The sequence below is a fragment of the Corythoichthys intestinalis genome, chromosome 21, assembly GCF_030265065.1.
Source record: "Corythoichthys intestinalis isolate RoL2023-P3 chromosome 21, ASM3026506v1, whole genome shotgun sequence".
In the NCBI taxonomy this organism is placed as follows: domain Eukaryota; kingdom Metazoa; phylum Chordata; class Actinopteri; order Syngnathiformes; family Syngnathidae; genus Corythoichthys; species Corythoichthys intestinalis.
Window position 1 is genome coordinate 27,604,683 of NC_080415.1, and position 22,813 is coordinate 27,627,495.

Below are 22,813 nucleotides of genomic sequence, written 5' to 3' on the forward strand. Positions count from 1 at the left end.
CTTCCATTCGAGGACATCTTCCATGGCCGCAGCGTTGCATAACTGAAGTGTCTGGGTCATTCTGACCACTTTACCTAAGTACCCTTGCTTACACACGTGTATTTAGTTAGTTCCACCTACATGCTCACACATAGCCAACCAAAATCACATGGGTGTCTCCAGCTTGCTTTCCCCCTCCCTTTAGGGCGGCACCCTTCTGTGTTAGGACAAACCCCGAATAAAAGAAGGAGCAAGGAGGTTTTTTTAAGATAAATTTTGGTGACTATACAACGTAATCCAGCATTTCACTGTCTAGTACCTCCTTGCTCTCCTTGGCCAAGAAAACTGAGTGTCTTCTCTCCTTATTTTTGGGTAATTTTACAAATGTCTACTTAAGGGTCTATTTTTTAACTTGACAGTGTCTGTAAAAAAGTCACAGATATCCACCTCATAAAATAAACTGCTGTATTTTAAGCCAAAAGAACCATTGTGTTTGATAGAACAATGTGTCTGTATGCTGCCATAGCAGATTCATGGCGTATTAAGCCCCCGAACTATTTTTAATTTGTCCTTTTTACCCTGGAAACTCCTGTTTACAGACGTCGCACAACCGCTTTTGTTTCAACCTAGCCATAAAACGATGGTAAGTAATCGTATTTATTATTCGAAATGTCATTTTTAGCTTAGAATTATTAATTGATGTCTAATATTAAAAAAAAAAAAAAAACGACTTAAAAAAATTATTCACTCGCATATTTTAACCTTTTAAACAAATTACCTCACAATGAAAAAATTAGTGTCTGTCAAAAAGTCACAGATATCTACCTCATAAAATAAACTGCTGTATTTTAAGCCAAAAGAACCGTTGTGTTTGATAGAACAATATGTCTATATGCTGCCATAGCAGATTCATGGCGCAATAAGCCCCCGAACTATTTTTAATTTGTCCGTTTTACCCTGGAAACCCCTGCTTACAGACAACGCACAACCGTTTTTGTTTCAAACTAGCCATAAAAAGAAGGTAAGTAATTAGGGTTGTTCCAATCATGTTTTTTTGCTCCCGATCGTTTTAGTTTGAGTATCTGCCGATCCCGATATTTTCGATCCGATTGCTTTTTTTTGCTCCAAATTCAATTCCAATCATTCCCGATAATTTTTCCTGATCATATACATTTTGGCAATGCATTAAGAAAAAAATGAATAAAACTCGGACTAACATATACATTCAACATACAGTACATAAGTACTGTATTTGTTTATTATGACAATAAATCCTCAAGATGGCATTTACATTATTAACATTCTTTCTGTGAGAGGGATCCACGGAAAGAGAGACTTGTGACTTTGTATATTGTGACTAAATATTGCCATCTAGTGTATGTGTTGAGATTTCAGTAAATGATACTGCAGCCATTCAACCCAAATGCATGATGGGAAGTGGAACCATGACTGTGCGTAGTGCGACCAATTGATATATCTTCTCTGCGTTGGGAAATAACATAAGGTGTTAAGAAAAAGATCAATTGCTACCTTGCTTCCCCACATTGCTTCCCATGACATTTCTAATCGTAGGGAGAGGGATTGTAAGGCTTTAACCAGTTAAAAAAAGGCTCCAAAGGCTGCTAAAATTCTCTCTACCTATTTTGCGCTGCCTTTTATCTCTATATAGGTAAAGCGGCGCCATTACAGATTGAGCACGACAATACGTGATACTTTTTTTTTTTAAATTAACGCCGTTATCGGGATAAATTTGATAACCCTACCTTAAGCCTGAACTAAAGACTCTGGATGAGTGTAACTAATTAATTAACTAATTCCGTGCCATCGACAGCACTAGATGTCCAATACATTGGCATCGTTAGACTTAATTTGGGGGGGCGTCATCCCCCCTAAATAATTTGACGTTATTTGGAAAAAAAATAAAATAAAATGCTGACATATTCACCATATGAAGTTGCCAAAATATTAGTTCAAATCACCAATCATACAACCTGTCATTATAAACTTAAATAGGATCATAAATCTGTCAGTTTCCCCTCACTTCATAGAATAAGGTAGAGAACCCCTTCAGTGCGTCATTATCAATCCATTCCAAATCAACTGACCGGCCTCGCATCGCCAGAACTCCAGAAAATGTGGCAGCGGTAATAACATTAATATTAATTAATGATAACACAATAATAACGGATCCCATTTGACTGGGTTAATTTTTAAAACCTCATGAAACAAAATTGCATTACATGTACTTTTCGAAAATTAGGGCTGTCAAACGATTAAAATTTTTAATCGAGTTAATCACAGCTTAAAAATTAATTCATCGAAATTAATCACAATTCAAACTATCCATAAAATATGCCATATTTTTCTGTAAATTATTGTTGGAATGGAAAGATAAGACACAAGACGGATATATACATTCAACATACTGTACATAAGTACTGTATTTGTTTATTATAACAATAAATCAACAAGATGGCATTAACATTAACATTCTGTTAAAGCGATCCATGGATAGTAAGACTTGTAATTCTTAAAAGATAAATGTAGTACAAGTTATAGAAATTTTATATTAAAACCCCTCTTAGTGTTTTCATTTTAATAAAATTTGTAATAATTTTCAATCAAAAAATAAACTAGTATCTCGCCATTGTTGATGTCAATAATTACACCATGCTCACGCATTGGACCCAAACGCCAGCAGAGGGCGCCAAACACCAAAAAACAAGTAACAAGCGGACATTACACTGCTGTCATTTTAATCTGTTTGAGCGGGGCATGTGCGTTAATTTGCGCCAAATATTTTAACGTGATTAATTTTAAAAATTCATTACCGCCCGTTAACGCGATAATTTTGACAGCCCTAATTTATTTTAAAGAGAGGTGCAAGAGCAGAAACTGCTTTTTCAGTCTTGTCTGTGTTTTCCATCATATATAAATGATCAGTGTTGGTTTTCTGTTTGTGCAGTTTTGTGCTTGTACACTACGTTCACTTCCATGTTCTGTGTAACTCCTGGGGGCTAAGCCCCCCCGTTCTTAAAACCTAGTGACGCCCTTGGTCCAATTCATTTAAACTCTGGGGACAGGCCGTGAATGCTCGTCTTCCATTGCTACTGATGGCACTCGACGTCCAATCCATTTTGACTGGGAGGAGCGAATGAGCGAACTCCTCCAAGTCAAAACGGATTGGACGTCAAGCACCGTCGATGGCAGCCAATGAGTTCAATAAGTAGTTAGAGTGAAAAGTGCATGACAGGGTTAAATTTTGGCGCAGAATGTTTTTTCGGTACTGTTTTGCCTGCATTTAATTTTAAACAGTACTCAGATCCGTGTCTGCTGTATGACTCACCCACAAAAAAATATTATAAATTAGAAAATGTAGCTTATTTGGAAGAATATTGTCATAAAATGAAAATAAATTGATTAAATAATCAATTAAATCAAAAGATTATCATTACTCATATCCAGTATATTGATTTATATTGATAAAACGACAAGAAATTAGCCTGTCTATAAGACCAGGTTTCGCTCAAGACTCAATTTCCCTGCATGCAGCAGTCGCGGTGACGTCACATCCTGCCCGTACTTCTCATTCAGGCTGCACTTTGAATAAGGAAGATGGCGGCTGCAGCAGTGGTCGAGTTTCAGAGAGCCCAGTCTCTCATTAGCACGGACCGCGACGCCTCCATCGACATTCTACACTCGATAGGTACGAGTCATGTTTTTATTCAGAGTAAAGAAGGGGAATTTTGCCTTCATGGGGACGTTTTTTCGCCGCTTTCTCGGCGGCGTCTTGTCGCTTGCGGGCCGGCTGTGCGGTGCTGACTCACTGCTGAATGGGAGCTACCCTACCGGTGGACGGACGTTAGCTGCCTAGCCGCTTTGCTAACAGGCCTAACATCTCCCACTTGTTGTATTTAATACCTTTTTCCAAATATTCCACTGGAACTAACCTGCTTGTCGACGCTTTACATGTAACACCCGCGAATCGGCGTTGCTAGCTGGCTAGCGTCATTAGCCTGTTGTCACCGTGACAGTGATTGGTGAGGCTGTGACATTTATTTATTTCATTAATTTTTGAGGGAGTACATCATGTTTTCCTTCACAATGACACGACAGCGTTGCGCCGACGTTTGTTGCGATGGTTTTAAAAAGCGAATTGAACGTGTAGGTATGTGTAAACAGCGACTAAGTTGTCCTCAAATTGCCTTGTCACAGCAGACAACTTAGCTGTCAACTAACTCGCGGCGTGTTCACCCTGCTACCTTGACTCATTCCTTACCATTGACAACGATAGACGTCTAATTCTACTAAACTGGGATGACTGCTTGCGAATGATCATCTTTCAGTGCCATTGACGTCTCGGGACGTCCAATCTTTTTTTATTCTGGAAGTCAAAAAGTGATTGGACGTCTACTGCAGTGAATGAGATAACTTGATTAAAATGAGAAATCTGCACGTGTTTAAAATTTGACACCAAAATGTACACACTAATAAGGTTATCACTTTTGGATGTTTTTGGAATTTATTAGGGTTGTTCCGATTATGTTTTTTTGCTCACGATCCAATCTCGATTGTTTTAGATTGAATATCTTCCGATCCCGATATTTCCCGATCCGATTGCTTTTTTTATGCTCCCAATTCAATTCCAATCATTCCCGATAATTTTTCCCGATCATATACATTTTGGCAGTGCATTAAGAAAAAAATGTATAAAACTCGGACGAATATATACATTCAACATACAGTACATAAGTACAGTATTTGTTTATTATGACAACAAATCCTCAAGATGGCATATACATTATTAACATTCTTTCTGTGAGAGGGATCCACTGATAGAAAGACTTGTAAGTCTTAAAGTATAAATGTGACTTTGTATATTGTGACTAAAGTGTATTTGTTGAGCTTTCAGTAAATGATACTGTAGCCATTTAACTGTTCTGCCCAAATGCATAATGGGAAGTGCATCCATGACTGTGCGTAGTGGCACCAATTGATATATCTTCTCTGCGTTGAGAAATAACATAGGGTGTTAAGAAAAATATCAACTACCTTTCTTCCCCACATTGCTTCCCACGATATTTCTAATTGTTGAGAGAGGGATTTTAAGGCTTTAGCCAATTAAATAAAGGCTCCAAAGACTGCCAATAATCACTCTACTCATTTTACGCTGCCTTTTAGCTCTATATATAGGTAAAACGGCGCCATTATAGATTGAATGCGACAATGCGTGAGTGGGTCGTGCAGCGCATGCGTTAAATATTTTAACGTGATTAATTTAAAAAAAAATTTATTTACCGCCGTTAACGAGATAAATTTGACAGCCCTACTTTAAGCCAAAACTAAAGACTCTGGATGAGTGTAAGACATTTTGTCTGTAACGTTAAATACAATTAGAAAACCATTTAATTAAAAAAAAAATATATATATATATTAAAAAAAGGCATGTCCGATATTTTTTTACCGATTCCGATACTTTGAAAATGACTTGATCGGACCCGATCGATCGGCATTTCGGGACATCTTTAGAATTTATTAATACTTGGACTATTTAAATTTCATGAAAAGACGTTCATTAAAAAGCTTTTCTCAGGGCTGCAGCTAACTACCGTAATTTCCGGACTAGGCCGCTACTTTTTTGTTGATTTATTTGGGTTAATAAGCAACACATACCTCCTTGCATGCATTGCAGCCAGTGTTGTTAATAACGGAGTTAACATATAACAGCGTTCCTAACGGCGTTATTTTTTTCAGTAGTGAGTAATCTAATGAATTACTTTTCTCATCTTGGCAACGCCGTTACCGTTACTGAGGATGGAAAGGCGTGCGTTACTATGTGTTACTATATTGGTTGAATGACGCGAGAAAAGTGAGGGAGACTGACTCACCGAGACGACAGAGCAGAGCAGGAGTAGGGAGGAGGCAAAAAAGGTTGTGACGCCGAGCAAACGTGATGCTAGGTGGCTCCGATAATACATGACTGTAGCCGATAGCATACAAACTACGTCCACATGATATGGTAGACATGTTAGAGATATCAAATATATATAGAACTAGATACGAAATGAAAGACACGGCGGCTTTAGCAACATGTACAGTATAGGAACTTGGTAAACAGCCGCCATCTGAAAGCAGTAGACTTCTTAGGAAGGCTCTGTTGTAGAGAACCTTCATCGCAAACCTAAGTTACTTTTTATCTAAAATACTCCTAAATCGGCAAAATCTTGACTTGAATCTATCTTTAAATGATGAAACAGTTTTAAATTTCCACATGTCAAACGTAGACAGAAGGGAACTAATGCAATAATGGGAGCAATTTTAACAACTTTTAATGGTTGATTCAGGGTAAATTAGGGTGAAGAATTGGGCTAGGGCCAATTGTCCCAAAAACGTTTTAAACCTATGTTTTTTTTGTTTTGTTTTTTTTTTGAGGAAAAACAAAGCATGAAAATTATCACCAGTGACTGGCTGGCAAGTAACTAATTACTCTTACATTCAGGTAACTGAGTTACTAATAGAGATGTCGGACCCGATCACGTCAAAGTATCGGAATCGGCAAAAAAATATCGGACATGCCTTTTTTTAATATATATATATATTTTTAAATCGTTTTCTAATTGTATTTAATGTTACAGACATAATATGATGCACTCACCCAGAGTCTTTAATTTAGGCTTAAGGTAGGGTTATCAAATTTATCCCAATAACAGGAGTAATTGTTTTAAAAATGTATCACGTTAAAATATTTAACGCAATTAATGCATGCGCTGCATGACCCACTCGCGCATTGTCGCGCTCAATCCGTAATGGCGCCGTTTTACCTATATAGAGAGATAAAAGGCAGCGTAAAATGAGTAGAGTGAATTTTGGCAGCCTTTGGAGCCTTTTTTTAATTGGCTAAAGCCTTACAATCCCTCTCCCTACGATTAGACCTATCGTGGGAAGCAATGTGGGGAAGCAAGGTAGTAATTCATCTTTTTCTTAACACCCTATGTTATTTCCCAACGCAGAGAAGATATATGAATTGGTAGCACTACGCACAGTCATGGTTGCACTTCCCATCATGCATTTGGCCAGAACAGTTAAATGGCTACAGTATCATTTACTGAAAGCTCAACAAATACACTAGATGGCAATATTTAGTCACAATTTACAAAGTCTTTCTATCCGTGAATCCCTCTCACAGAAAGAATGTTAATAATGTAAATGCCATCTTGAGGATTTATTGTCATACTAAACAAATACAGTACTTATGTACTGTATGTTGAATGTATATATTCCGAGTTTTATTCATTTTTTTCTTAATGCATTGCCAAAATGTATATGATCGGGAAAAATTATCGGGAATGATTGGAATTGAATCGGGAGCAAAAAAAAAAACAATCGGATCGTGAAATATCGGGATCGGTAGATACTCAAACTAAAACGATCGGGAGCAAAAAAAAACATGATCGGAACAACCCTAGTTATAAGCATTAATTAATGCTCATGACGGTGTCATGTCGGAGTTATGATTGTCTAATGACAGTCTTATGGCACCACTGTCAAATAGTGTTACCAAATACCAAAACCAGCAATTAATGAAACAGCTGAAACAGTAATTGAATGAATAATTAGCACAGAACATGAATTCTGATTGTTATTTACATCTGTAGTGCTACAATGCATGCTAAGAGGCATGTTGGACGACAACAGTGTTGACAGCAGAGGTTGACGGTCTCTCCTAAGGGAGCAGTGATGGCCAAATGAAGCTTCTTGAAGCAATGAAGCATGGTGGTTCATTTGGTTTTATGACAGTCGTATAATGCCACTGTGAAATAAAGGATTACCGGTTAATATCTTTTGGTGTAAATATCCCAGAATACAGTGAAGACAGCTGCGGCTTATAGTCCAGTGCGTCTTATCTATGAACAAATGTGTTTTCGTGTCACATTTGGTGGGTGGGGCCTTATAGTGCGAAAATTATGATAATTTTATTTAATAATAGCTTAATATGTCAATAATATCGTTTCATTTTCATCCAATAATTCACAGGTGGTAAACTCGCGGCCTGGGGCTAAATCCGGCCCGCCGTATGACGGCGCCAAACAGCCAATCTATTTTGATCAATTTTTCTTCGTGGTTGTAAAATTCCCCTATTCGCACCTACCGCAATTTTTGGACTAAAAGCCGCTACTTTTTTCGAATCCCGGGGCTTTTATTCCAGTGCGGCGTATTTATTGATTTATATGTGTTAATAGGTAACACTTTATTTTTAAGACCGTCATAATTATGACACGAAACTATCATGGGCATTACTAAATGCTTATGACAGATGTCATTAAGCGTGACCCGGCAAATTAGGTCACTAACTCCATTTATGTCCAGCGCGGATCCTTTACATCCATTCAAAAGTGAGATAGTTTGCTGGATAACACGAAATGACATCTGCTATTAGCATTCTTTAATGCTCATGACAGTATCGTGAAGATGGCACGCCACGATTCGATTCAATTGAGATTCAGGGTGCTACGATTCGATTATTGAATGATGATTTCGGCATTGACGATGATCGTGGTTAACACGATTATCAATGCATTGTACATTACTAATTAATAAAGTAGCCAAACAAATTTATGTCCATTATTTATTTTAAAATATTAATTCAACAGAAACGATAGAAACATGCCCATACAACAAAAACCTGCCCTTAAGTTGCTTTTTAAATTTTTTTTTTTTTTTTTTTACAATAAAGTGCAAAAACATGAATCATTTTAAAGGCAGTACTTGTTTCTCTCGACAATACAATAAAATTTACACGGATGGAATGAATTCCACATTTTCTGGAAACAAAGTGTCTTTAAAAATTAAAGACTTCTTTTAACCAATATACTTTGTTTTCACAGATTTCGGTGCTATTTCGCATGTTTGTAGTGTTACAGCTGTACTTAATCATTGTTTTACACGTTCTGCATATGAAATACATGCTAGCTTATTAGCTTAGCGCTCGGCGCTAACTGTTAACGTCTCAAAAACAACAATAATAAAGGCTAAACAGTACAAGAGGGTTCATGTACTCACCTCTTACAGACGCACACGGGTCTTAGCAACACACTCAGGACATTTTTCAATTGACATGACTTGAAACTAGTGCTGGACATCTGAAAGACAAGGAGCAACGAACTATCTCTCTTCACCTCTCGCTCGTAAAAATCCCTGCCGGGCCCCTGCCTGTCTCATACACAAATTTATTTTCCAGTCTTTTGAAAAGAAGTAAATCTCTCACTCAGTAACCGGCAGCATTCATCATAACGTTGTGCGCGCATCTGTTAAAGGTGTCCGGGCGGCAGACGTGTCTTGAATTTCGTTCTGCTACGAGTGGCTGTCATAACGTTATTAGGGAAAATCATCGTTTTTTTTTTATTTTTTTTATAACCTTTATGAATCGTAATCAAATCGCCACGTGTCGAATCGCGATGCATCCAATAATTGATTTTTTTGGGGGGGGGGGGGGGGGGGGAGACTCCCTTTGTGTCATGTCATAATTATGATTGCATAATGACAGCCCTTTCGGCGCCACTGTCAAAAAAGTGTTACCAAATGCCGTAACTAGCAATTAATGAAACAACTGGAACAATAACTGAAGAAATAATTAGCACAGAATATGAATTTTGATTTATTTACATCTGTAGCGCTGCAATGCATGCTAGGAGGCATGTTGGACAACAACAGTGTTGACAGCAGGTGGCAGCAGAGGTCGACTGTCTCCTCCAAGGGAGCAGTGATGGCCAAATGAAGCTTCTTAAAGCAATGAAGCTTTGCAGCAAATTGTTTCAAAGCTTCATGGTGGTTCATTTGGTCTTATGACAGTCTGATGATGCCACGGTCAAATAAAGTGTTACCGGTTAATATCTTTTGGTGTAAATATCCCATAATACAATGAGGACAGCTGTGGTTTATAGTCCAGTGTGGCTTGTCTCTGAACAAATGCTATTTTTGTCTCAAATTTGTTGGGCGGCGGCTTATAGTCAGGTGCGCCTTGTATTGTGAAAATTACGGTAATTCGAGATTCGTTTTGGAATGTAAACAAGTTTGATCAATTTTCAGTGAGGCGAGACGTCCAGGAGAACGATGAAGAAGCAGTCAGGGTCAAAGAGCAGAGCATCCTGGAACTGGGAACGCTGCTGGCCAAGACGGGACAGGCTGCAGGTGAACTTTTGAACCGCCACGAGTCAATTTTTAAACCAGTTTTTCATAATGAACTACTCTTCTTCCTCACTCTGCAGAACTCGGCGGTCTTCTGAAATTTGTCCGACCGTTCCTGATCTCCATCAGCAAGGCCAAAGCTGCTCGGCTGGTGCGTTCACTGCTCGACTTGTTCCTCGATATGGAGGCGGCTACCGGCCAGGAGGTGGAGTTGTGTCTGGAATGCATCGAATGGGCCAAGGCCGAGAAAAGGACCTTCTTGCGACAAGCTCTTGAGGTGACTATAATGAAGGCGAACTAGGGTCATTAAAAGTTTAGAGTGCGGTATATGTTGGCGATCATGTCTCTCTTTCCATCCTTCTGCTGTGAATTTAAATGAGTCTCTAGTGGAAGTCTAGTCCATTTGAAGTTGGAGGGTGGCAGCGAATGAACACCACCCTCCGACTTTGAATTGATTCGACGTCTAGCGCTGTCAATGCCAGAAAATGAGTTCAGCAGTGTCTGACGAAGTCATGATAAATTTGTGAGTATGCAGAAATGTATTTTTTAAGAAAAATGTTTTTTTTTCCCCTCAAAGAAACGTATCTGCAAACAACATAGCTTTGAGAGCAAAATTATTGTATCGGTGCAACACTAATGTTAAATACTAAGAAATGCAGAAAAATAAACTCGAGTGTTATTGGCACATAACCAGTCTATTTTTTTTCATATAAGTGTTGTTTTCTTTTAACTTTTTTTCATATCTAACTTAAAAAAAATATAATGATAAAAATACTGTATATGACAACAAAATAGCCAGAATAACATTAGTTTTGTTAAAATACCAGATACTGTTACTTGCACTATAAAGTTCTTACAGGTATTTTACCTGTAAGAAACTTGTGACATACTTGCTGTTCTCATTCTTCTTTTTTAGTCAAATTTATGATGGTGTCTGAGCAGTTTTTTCGTCTCCATCTAGTGGTCGACAGTGGAATTGAGGCCAAAAAATGCCAGGCAGACAATAAAACGCAAAATTAAAATAGTTATAGCAAGCAGAGGTTTCTTAAGTTGGGAGTTTGAACACTGACACGATACCTAGTCACGAGAAAACAAAAACTATTCTTAAGTATGGATTTGTTTTTGTGGTTATTAATTTCAGTGATTCCACCTTCTACACCAGGGGTGTCCAAACTTTTTGCATACGGGGCCAGATTTGGCGTGGTAAAAATGTGGGGGGCCGACCTTGGGTGACGTCCTTTACGTAGAACAATATGTATAAGCAAAATTTAGCAAGCCATTTAGTGTGTCACATTTGCTTTATTATTTTTTTTAATAAATAATTTCAACAATCTCGCAACTGGTCTTTGTGGCGTTCTCTTTCGACTCTCGAGCTCTTGCGAAATCCTACTGCTGTGAAATTAAACTAGCTTCAAGTTGCTTCAATTTCTTCAGTTTCAATTTCTTCCTTGTAATCTTGTCGTACATGTCAGCGTGTCTTGTTTGGTAATATCGCCTCACATTGAAACATTTAAAAACAGCGACTGTCTCTTTGCAAATGTTGCAAGACACAGTTGTTCCGTATTTTAGTGAAAAAATAGTCCAATTTCCACCTATCCCCGAAGCGTCGGCCGTCACAGTCAACTTTCTTTTTTTTTGTTGATTGTCGCCATTTTAGAAAATGGAAGTAATGGGTCACACGGAGTAATGTTGCTTAGCCCTTAAATACCTGCAACATGAAGCAGAGAATCCCAAAATTTGAAAAATAAGGTCCTAATGAAACCTATTTTTCAAATTTGTAAAAAGAAAATGTATATGTGTAATAAGCGCTCTAATATCTATTACCCATGGTAAATCATGTTTTTTTCTCATGGAACCTGCAGATGCATGTGTTGACTTGCATCCATTATTTTATTTTATTTTATTTTATTTTTCAAAAGGAAATGTCAAAATTCTAAATTAGTCTCAAAATCATGAAATTTTAGGTGTATCAAATGCGATACATTTGGCAATAAAGGATTAAAGTGCTGCTGCCTTTTAGTGGGTAAATGAGGAGCATCATTTCGTGTGTAAGCTACTTCATATGCTGGTTGCAGTACTGCTGACCAATTTATTAAGTCTGTGCGGGTCAGACGTTATTGATCTTATGACAAAGGCTGGGGGCCGGATGAAATTTGACCATGGGCCGCATTTGGCCCCCGGGCCGGACTTTGGACATGTCTGTTCTACACCATTCACATTGAGAATCATGACAACAGTGAAAATAAATTTGATATTGAACAAAAAAAAGCGAAAGCCCGTTAATCTGCGTCTATGCATTTGACGCGTCACTGCTTTCACAATTATAATATTACTTCAACAATATTAGTGATGAGCTGTCAGAAATGCGGCTGAAGTCTTGAAAAAGTAAACCCTTATGTTGTGTTCAGATCAGAACTGACCCGTTTTCAAGTTTGGTTATCCGATAATCAAAGGTTCTTTTTACATGCCCAAACTTTAGAAAATGGATCAATTTTGACCCAAAAAGAGTATACTGAAAAGGTTTAGTATTTTCAGATCCACTCGCAAAAATATGGGCAGATTTCTAACACAATACAAGGGTTAAAGTAAAAAAATTAAAATCAGTTGATTCATTCATTCATCTTCAGAGCCGATTATTCTTATGAAGGTCGCGGGGTGCTGGAGCTTATCCCAACTAACAACGGGCTGGAGGCAGGGTACACCCTAAACTGTTTGCCAGCCAGTCACAGGGCACATAGGCTATGTTCATACCGCAGGTCTTAATGCACAATTACGATTTTTTGTGATGTTTTTTTTGGCATGCCCGGTCAAGTATAACACGTGCACTAACTCGCAGTCTGACACGAGCTGAGCAAACTGACCCACATGCGCGGAAGCATCAAAACAAATGACTACACATGCTGGCTCTACATTTTCTAGGGTGATCATATTTTGTTTTTCAAAACTAATAATAGACATAAATCATTCCTGTTTAGTCTTATATTCAAAGTTTATGTGCAATTGATAGAATGCATGATGCACTGTGCGTGCATGACGCACACACATACGGTCAGTTTGCCCAACCCCCGGCCATGTAAGCATTATGGAAATAGTGCTCATTTGGCGCACAGAAATAAAACCGAACATTCCCAGGCTTATCCTTCATTTTGATTTTTTTTTTTTCTTATGACTGTTGTCAAGCCTCCCTCCTGCATAAAAAACGAGTTCAAGCTAGATGCTAAGGCTAACGCACAGCTCCATCGCTGCTGTCCCTTGTGCCTCTCTCGGTCTTTGTTGATGTAATTGCTGCATCAATTCTAATTTTGGATATTTGAGAGTTCAGACCGCAGCCACATTCTGGAAAAATGTGGCCCAGATCGGATTTTAATCACATACGAAGATGACCTAGATAGGATTTGAAATGGTACACATCTATATGATTTGTCCCGTTCAGACCATCAAGACGGAAAAACTGATTTTTGCAATAAGACCTGTTGTCTGAACCTAGCCATAGAGACAGACAACCATCCACGTACACCCTCACACCTACGTACAATTTGGAGTCATTTTTCAACTATTTTCTAATATTTTCCTGTTTTTTGTGCCTTCAGGCTCGCCTGATCTCACTTTATTTTGACACTAAGAGGTACCAGGAAGCCCTGGCGCTGGGTAAGTGCTCACGTAGGCTCAATGGCAGCTAATGAAGTCATAATTCCTTGTAACGTTTAGCATCATTTTCGATTTTTGTCAGGCTCTCAGCTGCTGCTGGAACTGAAGAAGATGGACGACAAGGCGCTGCTGGTGGAAGTGCAGCTGCTGGAAAGCAAGACGTACCACGCCCTAAGTAACCTGCCCAAGGCCCGAGCCGCACTCACATCTGCGCGCACAACCGCCAACGCCATCTACTGCCCACCCAAGCTACAGGCAGCGCTCGACATGCAGTCAGGTGGGACTCGCTATCATCATTTTCTAATTTTATATTTTTTTAAAAACAATGTTTTTTTTAAATGTTTTTTAAAGTAGTAGGCCCTTGTGTTTTTTTTTTTTTTTTTTAAACTCATTTGCTCCCAAAAACGTATAAATATGTTCTATTTTAAATTGCTTCAGTCTCCCCAAAACGTAATTATACGTCTTTTGCGTTTTTTTTTTTTTTTTTTTTTTTTTTTTTTACAAGAGGCATCTATAGGTTCCGATGTATCTAAGATACAATGCACAAAGCTCAAAACCCATTTTAAAGCAATAGAACTGGCCACTGGAGGTCAGTAGCGCATTTGGTAAGAACTCATCTCGGGTCAAGAAAGGAAATGAAGAAAAATAGTCAGGAAACGAAGTTGGAGAGATCTTGTGAAGACACGTGAGAATTTGAGAAAACTGATCAGGAAAAAAAAGGCAAACGACACTGGAGGAGTGTTTTGAAAAGAAAACGAAACCATCGTCAAAGAAGGATTAAAAAAAAAAATCTTATCTTGATAAGACAGGCGGTGACGTCCACAACAGCATCAGGTTCCACACGCGTTCTGCGGAGCTCACGTTGCGTTACTCCTTAGCCTGAGGTTGAAACCAACGATGAAGATGATGAAAAAAGTGAGATCTTGATCCAGACTCATCAGATTACTGGGAGCCACCTCATTCAACCGGGAGCAGCCGAGAGCCTTCCCCTTTGTTATGTGCGCAAATAGTTCAACAGTTCAATAGTTATGTGTAAATAAATATTTACATTGTGATCAAAAGCTCTATTTATCTTGTTGTTTGTTATTTTGTAGAACGAAAACATTATTCAGATGTTTGGGATGTCACATAAGCGAAAAATAGCTGTGTTAAAGTCAGTTATGTTTGAAATGTATGCTTTCACAAAAAGCTCAATTTCTGTTTTTTTCATCAGAAATTGGAAAATTGCTCAAACTAAGCTATTTTCTAACGCTGATTTCTAAAGAATGGAATTAGATATGAACTAACTTTTTTTTCTGCTGAAAGAAAAGAGTAATCTTTCTTTTGGTGCGTTCCATGTTTATATTGCAATAGAACAGAATTTTCTGCGGGCCTTGCAAAATCAGTCAAAGTGAAAATGGCTGGGAGTGAATGAGTTAAGAATCAGTTTTTGTTTTGCTGTGCGCAGGAATCATCCACGCGGCCGAGGAGAAGGACTGGAAGACTGCTTACTCTTACTTCTTCGAGGCCTTTGAGGGCTACGACTCCATCGACAGCCCGCGAGCCATCACCGCCCTCAAATACATGCTCCTCTGCAAGATTGTCCTCAACTCGTACGTACACGCGCAGCTAGCTTGTCCTCGCCTTTATGCGGCCTGTTGATGTTTCTGTTTGTTACAGGCCGGAGGAAGTACAAGCTCTGATCAGCGGGAAGTTGGCACTGCGATACACCGGTCGCCAGGTTAGTTTTTTTTTTTTTCCTTCTCCCCCTCTGTTCATGCGGACGACATGATTTTCAATTGTCTCTCCTTACAGACAGACGCACTGAAATGTGTCGCCCAAGCTAGCAAGAATAGATCGTTAGCAGACTTTGAAAAGGTAATAATAGCAGTTTGTCTTATGTCAAGTTATCGTTTGTGTGTATTTTTTAACAAGCATATGTCTTTCTTTCCTTTCCGCAGGCCCTCACAGAGTACAGAGCGGAGCTAAGGGACGACCCCATCATCAACACTCACCTGGCCAAGCTGTACGACAACCTGCTGGAACAGAACCTAATCCGGGTCATCGAGCCCTTCTCCAGAGTGCAGGTGATTTGAATCGTGAGGAAGTCGTATGGAGTAGTGCGTTGAAATAGGAGTTTCATATATGTGCCTCGCCTTGTGTTTTTCCAGATAGAACACATATCAGGTCTCATCAAACTCTCAAAGGTAAATCAACGCAAGTAACACAGAAAATTATTGGTTCTTTTGATATATTATTTACTGTATTCTAACTTCAATGTTCCAAAAATTAATGGGACATGGGGCATTAATTTTTCAACCAAATCCAAAAATTTCAACCCCCCAAAATCCCCATTCATTTCCATTGGCCCACTTTTATATCATTCCTATTCATGGTACATTCAATTTACACATTAGCATTTGAAAATTCATGCAACGTTTAAGATATTTTCACAGAAAAATTCCATTTAAGCCCACTGTCACAGTCAACATCACACATGCGTCATCATTCATTTTCGTGTTATATTTGATTCACACATCTTGCTTTTGAATATATTCACAAATATTTCACATTTTTGACCAAAAACTGACCATTTTGACCTTAAACCAGGGGTGCTCAAGTCCAGTCCTCGAGAGCCCCTATCAAGCTTGTTTTCCATGTCTCTCTCCTTGAACAGACTTGAATCAAACGATCGGCTCATCAGCAAGCTCTGCAGGAGCCTGATAATGATCCTGATTATTTGAGTCAGGGGTGTTGGAGGAGGGAGAAATGGAAAACAGGCTGGATAGGGGCTCTCGAGGACTGGACTTGGGCACCCCTGCCTTAAACAAATCCCATTAAAGGCCAGCTGAAGAGCTTCTCGGATTTCGGTGTAATTGTACGAATATAAACTTTGAGTTCCTCAAAACAACCTTGTCATTTTTAACACGTAACTAGGAGGATAATTTGCGTTTTTTTTTTTTTTTTGCACTCCGTTAATAGTCACTTCCCAAACCCGGAAGTGTGACGTAAATTCCTGAACTCAACAGAACACTATCCACAACGAGTAGCTGCAGCAACAACATTTCCACCGAAAGTAACCAGTCATAATCGCTGTTTTGTGACGCTAACGATGGCAAACGCTCCCAGGAAACATCTACAATCAACCCCTATATGTTTTGACCTGAAGCGTCAGATGACGACGATTTACTCGGCACCGCAGACGTCTGTAATGACTCCGGTTGGCAGACTGACACGTCATGAAAGGAAGAGTGGTAGGCATCTAGCATCGTCATTTCTCTCTGAACCAAAACAGACGAGTAGTTATATAGATCTTGTAATAAATGTAACGAATCGGGTAATAATGTAGCGAGTGTATTTGCATATGTTCCTAAATGCACTGTGTGACTTACGGGATTGAGGGAGGTGCGACGAAGCTAGACGTTTCCCGGGTGTTTTGTTGGTATCTGCTGTGGTAGACCGCAGCTATGTTGTTCCCACAAGTTCCAAAAATAAAGAATTGCAACTTGACTAAGCAGGCAACTCTCTGTCGACGTTACGGTATCAAATTGACATGAATAAACAACCTGTCAACAACAACAACAAAAAACACGTCGCGATCAAGTAAAAAACGTTTCAAATTGCCAGTAAATGTGCAGTAATGGTCTACTTACGTCTTTGAAATACCAAGGTTGTATCCTCCTCAGCCTGGGGTCGGCAACCCAAAATGTTGAAAGAGCCATATTGGACCAAAAAAAAACAAATATGTCTGGAGCCGCAAAAAATTAAAAGCCACAAATAAGCCTAATAATGAAGGCAACTCATGCTGTATGTATCTGTATTAGCTATATTAGCCTACTATCAAAATGACTGTCTGCTAAAGCTACATAATGAGCCTTCATGATTTATGTTAATTTTCCCTGCAGTGCATCCAACGCACCACGTGACTACTCTGTTGTATGATGCCACCTCAAGTTGAACTTCATTACAATATTAATGACTTGTTTCATTGCTTTTATGAAATTATACAAATGCAATAAAGAAATCAGGATTTTTGATGTCGTTTTTATTTTGAGGTTTCGAAAAACAACAAATGGAACGTGCAGAACATGCCCCTTATCTGGGCATGTCTTTGATTTTCTGTATTATCTCGGTTTTGTTTAAGTCTGCAATTCGGTGTTCTGATATGTTGATGAATGTCTCCTTCATGGACTCACCATCTGTGAACGGTTTTCCATGCTTTATTATCTAGTTTTCCACGCTTTATTATCTCCCGGGTAGCAACAAAACATGCAGCAGTAGTGGAGTTTGGCGATGCAATCCACTTTTCATATCTATATTTGCGCTCCTCTAAGTTCTTCAGAAGTAATGGAATCTCACTTTTTATCTCACTCCCAACTGGGTACTCAGCTGCTGGTTTGTTTACAATAGCCACCTGCCTGGCATCCTGCCCGGCTGATAAACGTTTAGCACAGGCTATGACGCAAATCTTTGTTGACAGAAATGTTGAAATTTAATATTCTACAGTTTTACTGCATTGGAAAACGTTAAGTATGTTTGTGTCATTTTTGTCCTCCTACAGAAACCGTATGACAACAAAAAATATTTTTCCCTCGACCATCTTTTTCCATTTTCAAACATTTTTGGAAATGCTCCGACGTTAGCAATTGTTGCTAGGCGGCTCAACCTCCTGTTTATCCCTAATAGTAAATGCATGGAAATAGTGTACGAACGAGATGTTTACTGAGCTAAACCTACCAGTTCTGTCTGAAAATGATGTCCCTGGTGCCAAATTCACTGGTAAAGATGAAGAACATACAAATATTCAGTTAAAGAGATGGCTTGAGTGTGGAGGGTTGAAAAAGACCTGATCCAGAGGTAGATTTTTTATCGACATATTTTTCTTGTGTGCATTGCCTTAAGCCACTGACAATAACATTCTCCTGTTTCAACAATCTATCCTCAACCACCATATGCCCTGTCTTTCTTATATATTATATCCTCTGGTTGTCTTACGTCTCTGACCGTTCTTAGGAGTAATTTACATAGCTATTTTTGTGTAGCGATCGCAAATGCTACTCTGTGGCAGCCAGCGAACACTTTTAATTTTTTCATTAATAACATCTTAATTCTATAATTTGTTTACACTTCCCTTTTACTAAAATTACTCCTTTTACAACAGAAAAGGTAACAGTGGCAGTCAGATACTATTTTAATTGTTTTCAGGTCATTCATTATCAGACAAAGGCAGCACAGCAAAACGCCAAGCTCAAAAATAATTACAAATATCAAAATGGCTTACCTCTTCGTCCTCTGTAGGACCATGGCCCCCAACAAAATGTTTGCTGCATATGAAGGTGAACGGCTTCACCTTGGTGGCGTTAAACTGGTCTTTTGGACGTCCGCACAAGTTGATCCATTCTTCACATTTTTTCCTTTGAGTTTTTGGCTTCGGGAAACGTATGAAGAAATTATCCTTCATATGTTGTAATGTCTAGAATTGTGTTGCAAGTTCCATAGCAGCAGTGTTTACTCGCCATGTTCTTTTTTGAAAGATTACTGGCAGAAAAAAGGAGTAATTACATGAGTTGTATGCGAGGGTGTGTCTATGTTGACCCACTTCCGGGATAAGATGGCGACGTACGGTCTAAAAATAGCATTTGTGCGGTACGCTATTGAAGTCTTCAGCTTCCCTTTACATGTAAATCCGATTGACCCTCATATAGCTATTTTACAGTGAACTTACACATTGGCATTTGAACATTCACAGAACATTTCACATATTTTCACATTAGCCAATTTCTGCATCAAAACCCTCAAATCCAAATGAAACATTCAAATACAAAGTTTCATTCTATTTCGACTAAAACGAGTTTTGCATGTTCACATTTTCTGACCAGCATGAAAAAATTGTATCATCAATTTAGCATTTGTTTTTTGTTTTTAAAGGGGGATGTCGAGCGCAAACTATCACAGATGATTCTGGATAAAAAGTTTCACGGTACAGCTGTCAACTTCATCAAATGATTCATTTTGAACTCGATGACACTGAAACATAACTCATTATCATCCTTCCTTTAGGAATCTTGGACCAGGGCGAAGGAGTACTGATCATCTTCGAGGAACCGCCTGTGGACAAAACATACGAAGCCGCCTTGGAAACCATTCAGAACATGAGCAAAGTGGTCGACTCGCTTTACAACAAAGCCAAGAAACTGACATAGGTGATGACATTTAAAAGAAAATCACATTCATGGTAAAGATTTAGACTCTTAAGTGCCATTTTTTCTTCCTCAGAGCAAACTTACAAACGGACGTGCCCGGAGGAAGCGTGTGTGTGTGTGTGCGTGTGTTGAGCCGCGTATGTAACATTTGAAGACGGGGACATGGGAGATGATGACCCCCCCACCACCCATCAGACACACCCCTCCTCCCTCAATGGACAGTATCGCGTTTTTTTTTTTTCTTTCCCCCTCCTCTTTAATTTTTATATTTCCTTTAAATCAGCGGCCGAGCCAGGCCATCAGGGAATCTTATTGTACAACCACAATAAAAAGATTAAAAGGAAGAACAAACAGAACATACCACTTGGAACCTCTTCAGCCTTCAAATTCTGCTCCTAAAAGCAGAAAATTAATTTTCACCCCTTCCTTATCGTTGATGTTCTCCGTGGCTTTCAGAAGCACACTTGTTTGCTTTTTGGAAGGTTGGACTACTCCATTTCTTTTTTTTTTTTTTTATCCCCTTCACCATATCAATGCCAACAGTTTCAGTCCCCACTGTATTTCAGAAATGTATTAAACTCACTATATTTGCTTTCGGTTTTGTGTTTTTGTAAAAATAAACAAAAAATATGGTTGCCACATGCCTGCCCCCTGCCCTGAATGCTAATGTACGTTTATAGAAGAGGTGAGAGGAAGTTTATATGAGTACCAGGTTCGCTGGTGCTCGTATGCCTCTTGTCGGGGTGCAACGTAAATAAGTTAGACGGCATTAAAAAATTTTTTTTTTTTTTTTGCCTTTTAGCACCCCCGACTGCTCTTGTTCATTGTTAGGTCCTAGCATTAGTGTGGTATGCTAGTAACCAAACAATTTGTATGTTTTTTTTGGTTTGTTTTTTTTTTCTCTTATAAAGACATTTTCAAAATAAATATTTTGTATTTTAAAAGACATTTGTCCTGTCTCTTGAAATGACACAAAAGTACTTTGGCAATTGTCTTATTCATATTTTAAATGGGTCAAAAACAGATGTTGACCTTGTTTGGAAAAACAAAAACACCTATTAAAACATTTATTATGAACTACGTTATATAAGAAAAGAAAATGCATGCGTGACACGGCATTATAATTTAGAGATTAAAGCCGAACTTTTTTTTTTTTTTCGCCGTTTTTTTTTATTTTAACACAATAAACAAGACAAACACCAAAATAGACAGAAAATGATAATACAAACCAAAAAAACAAAAGAATACAAACACAAATTTGCCGTACCAAACATTGCACATCAGAGAAGGGGGAAAAAAAATAATAATATAAGCAACTATTCACAAAAAAGTCGTGAAAAATACTATAAGCAACTATTCACAAAAAAGTCGCAGCTTTTCACAAATACCAATTATTTTTTTCTGCTTACCTATTTGGTTTTGATTTTTTGAACAGATTTATTTTTTGAACAGATTTATGTAGCATACCGTTTCATTGTAGAAGTGAGAAAAAGATGGTAACAGCTTGCTGAACTTAGATTTGTCGATGTCGAATTTCGACAACAAAAGTAATAAATATTTAAAAAAATAAAATATTAAATAATATAAAAATGTAATTAATAATAAAAATATCTGCATTCCTGACTTTTTTTTATAAAAACAAAAAATGACATTTTCCCATTTTATTTTTTTCGCCGAATTTTTAACAGCACATTGTTTGCAGTGACGTCCAGCGTGCTTGAGTCACGTGACACACAAGATCCCGTCTCATCTCGCGAGACGTGACCAGAGTCGCCTGCTCTGTCAGCGGAAGAAAAAGTTCACATTTTCTTGCATTTGATCGGCGTAAAAAACAACAAACTCAACGCAAAAATGACGACGAGGGTGAGTGTGCATCTCATGAACCTTTTTCGAAGACGCACAACAACTCAAAAGGGTAAAATTGGTATTTTCGATCACTAAACCGCCCTCCGTGGTAAGAAGAAGCACTTGTCATTCAAAAGTTGGCACACCGGAAAGAAATCTTATGACCACACTCTGTTGATACGAGTAGGCTACCTTTGAAATGTGTTAAATTCTGGGAGAAGGCAACAACAGTTAAGTTTTTTGGCTAAAAAGTTCCTAAACAAGTTCAATTTCATTAGAACGCAGAGCAGCGACTGTTAACGTCAGCAGCTTCCTTCACCAAGGCATGTCAACAAAGTGTTACTCTACGTTTTTTAAGTGCAATGTGACCATTGTTTGCGTTTAGTCTTACACAGTTACTAAATATGCCTCTTTCTGGTCAATAGGTTTAGTAAAGTTAAATGCCAACAACGATAAACTTCCTGTTTAGTCGGCGCAAACTGTTTACGTCATCAAAAATAATTCCGTCTTCGTGGAAAAGCAAGTTTTTAAAAATTGAGTTTTTAAATGGGTTTCCGGCTTTGGCTTGTGGTTAGGGTTTTAATTCAGTGCGTAGGGTTTCAAATTAGAGTATCAATGGCAATTTTAATGGGTTCTAAATTCGGAAACTACAGTATCTTTCACAACCCCAATGTGTCAGTATTCGTCAATATAATGTGAAAAACCGCTCTTTCCATCAGTTATGAGCCATAAACTCAACTAAGCAATAGCTTGGAACTTGAAAAGTAAGTTAGACTGATTCAGTCAAGTCAATGAATACACAGAGGTGGGTAGAGTAGCATTACTTCTCAAAAATATAACTCAGATAAAAGGGCTCATTCAAAAATTTACTCAAGTACAAGTAAAGTAGTCTGTGAGAAGAATACTGAAGTAATAAGAAACATTGTAACTGCTTCCAATGTATGCTTTTTTAAAATCAATTGTATATTTTTATT

The 22,813-nt window shown here is 38.3% G+C and overlaps 2 protein-coding genes across 2 annotated transcripts in view; both read left to right on the top strand.

Annotated features, from left to right (window-relative positions):
• Positions 1-3,538: 3,538 nt before the first annotated feature.
• psmd11b (proteasome 26S subunit, non-ATPase 11b) lies at positions 3,539-20,635 on the top strand. The gene is made up of 13 exons (XM_057826260.1): positions 3,539-3,685; positions 10,066-10,167; positions 10,245-10,441; positions 13,755-13,812; positions 13,895-14,089; positions 15,260-15,404; positions 15,472-15,532; positions 15,607-15,669; positions 15,753-15,878; positions 15,963-15,998; positions 19,720-19,771; positions 19,852-19,994; positions 20,068-20,635. Exons 1-12 carry the CDS (start codon positions 3,595-3,597, stop codon positions 19,992-19,994), a joined length of 1,269 nt encoding a protein of 422 aa, XP_057682243.1. The 5' UTR covers positions 3,539-3,594; the 3' UTR covers positions 20,068-20,635.
• Positions 20,636-21,719: 1,084 nt separating this feature from the next.
• Positions 21,720-22,813, top strand: part of LOC130909587 (vesicle-fusing ATPase-like) — a 36,278-nt gene continuing 35,184 nt past the window's right edge. The window contains exon 1 of the mRNA XM_057826259.1: positions 21,720-21,857. Coding sequence (XP_057682242.1) covers positions 21,846-21,857 — 12 coding nt within the window. The 5' untranslated portion in view covers positions 21,720-21,845. The remainder of the gene's footprint in view (positions 21,858-22,813) is intronic.

What these genes read in the sequence shown, in the direction of transcription:
- psmd11b (XM_057826260.1), top strand. Translation starts at nt 3,595, where the DNA reads ATGGCGGCTGCAGCAGTGGTCGAGTTTCAGAGAGCCCAGTCTCTCATT. An exon ending in CGACATTCTACACTCGATAG is followed by an intron (nt 3,686 to 10,065) that starts GTACGAGTCATG and finishes ATCAATTTTCAG; the next exon opens with TGAGGCGAGACGTCCAGGAG. An exon ending in AGCGCTCGACATGCAGTCAG is followed by an intron (nt 14,090 to 15,259) that starts GTGGGACTCGCT and finishes TGCTGTGCGCAG; the next exon opens with GAATCATCCACGCGGCCGAG.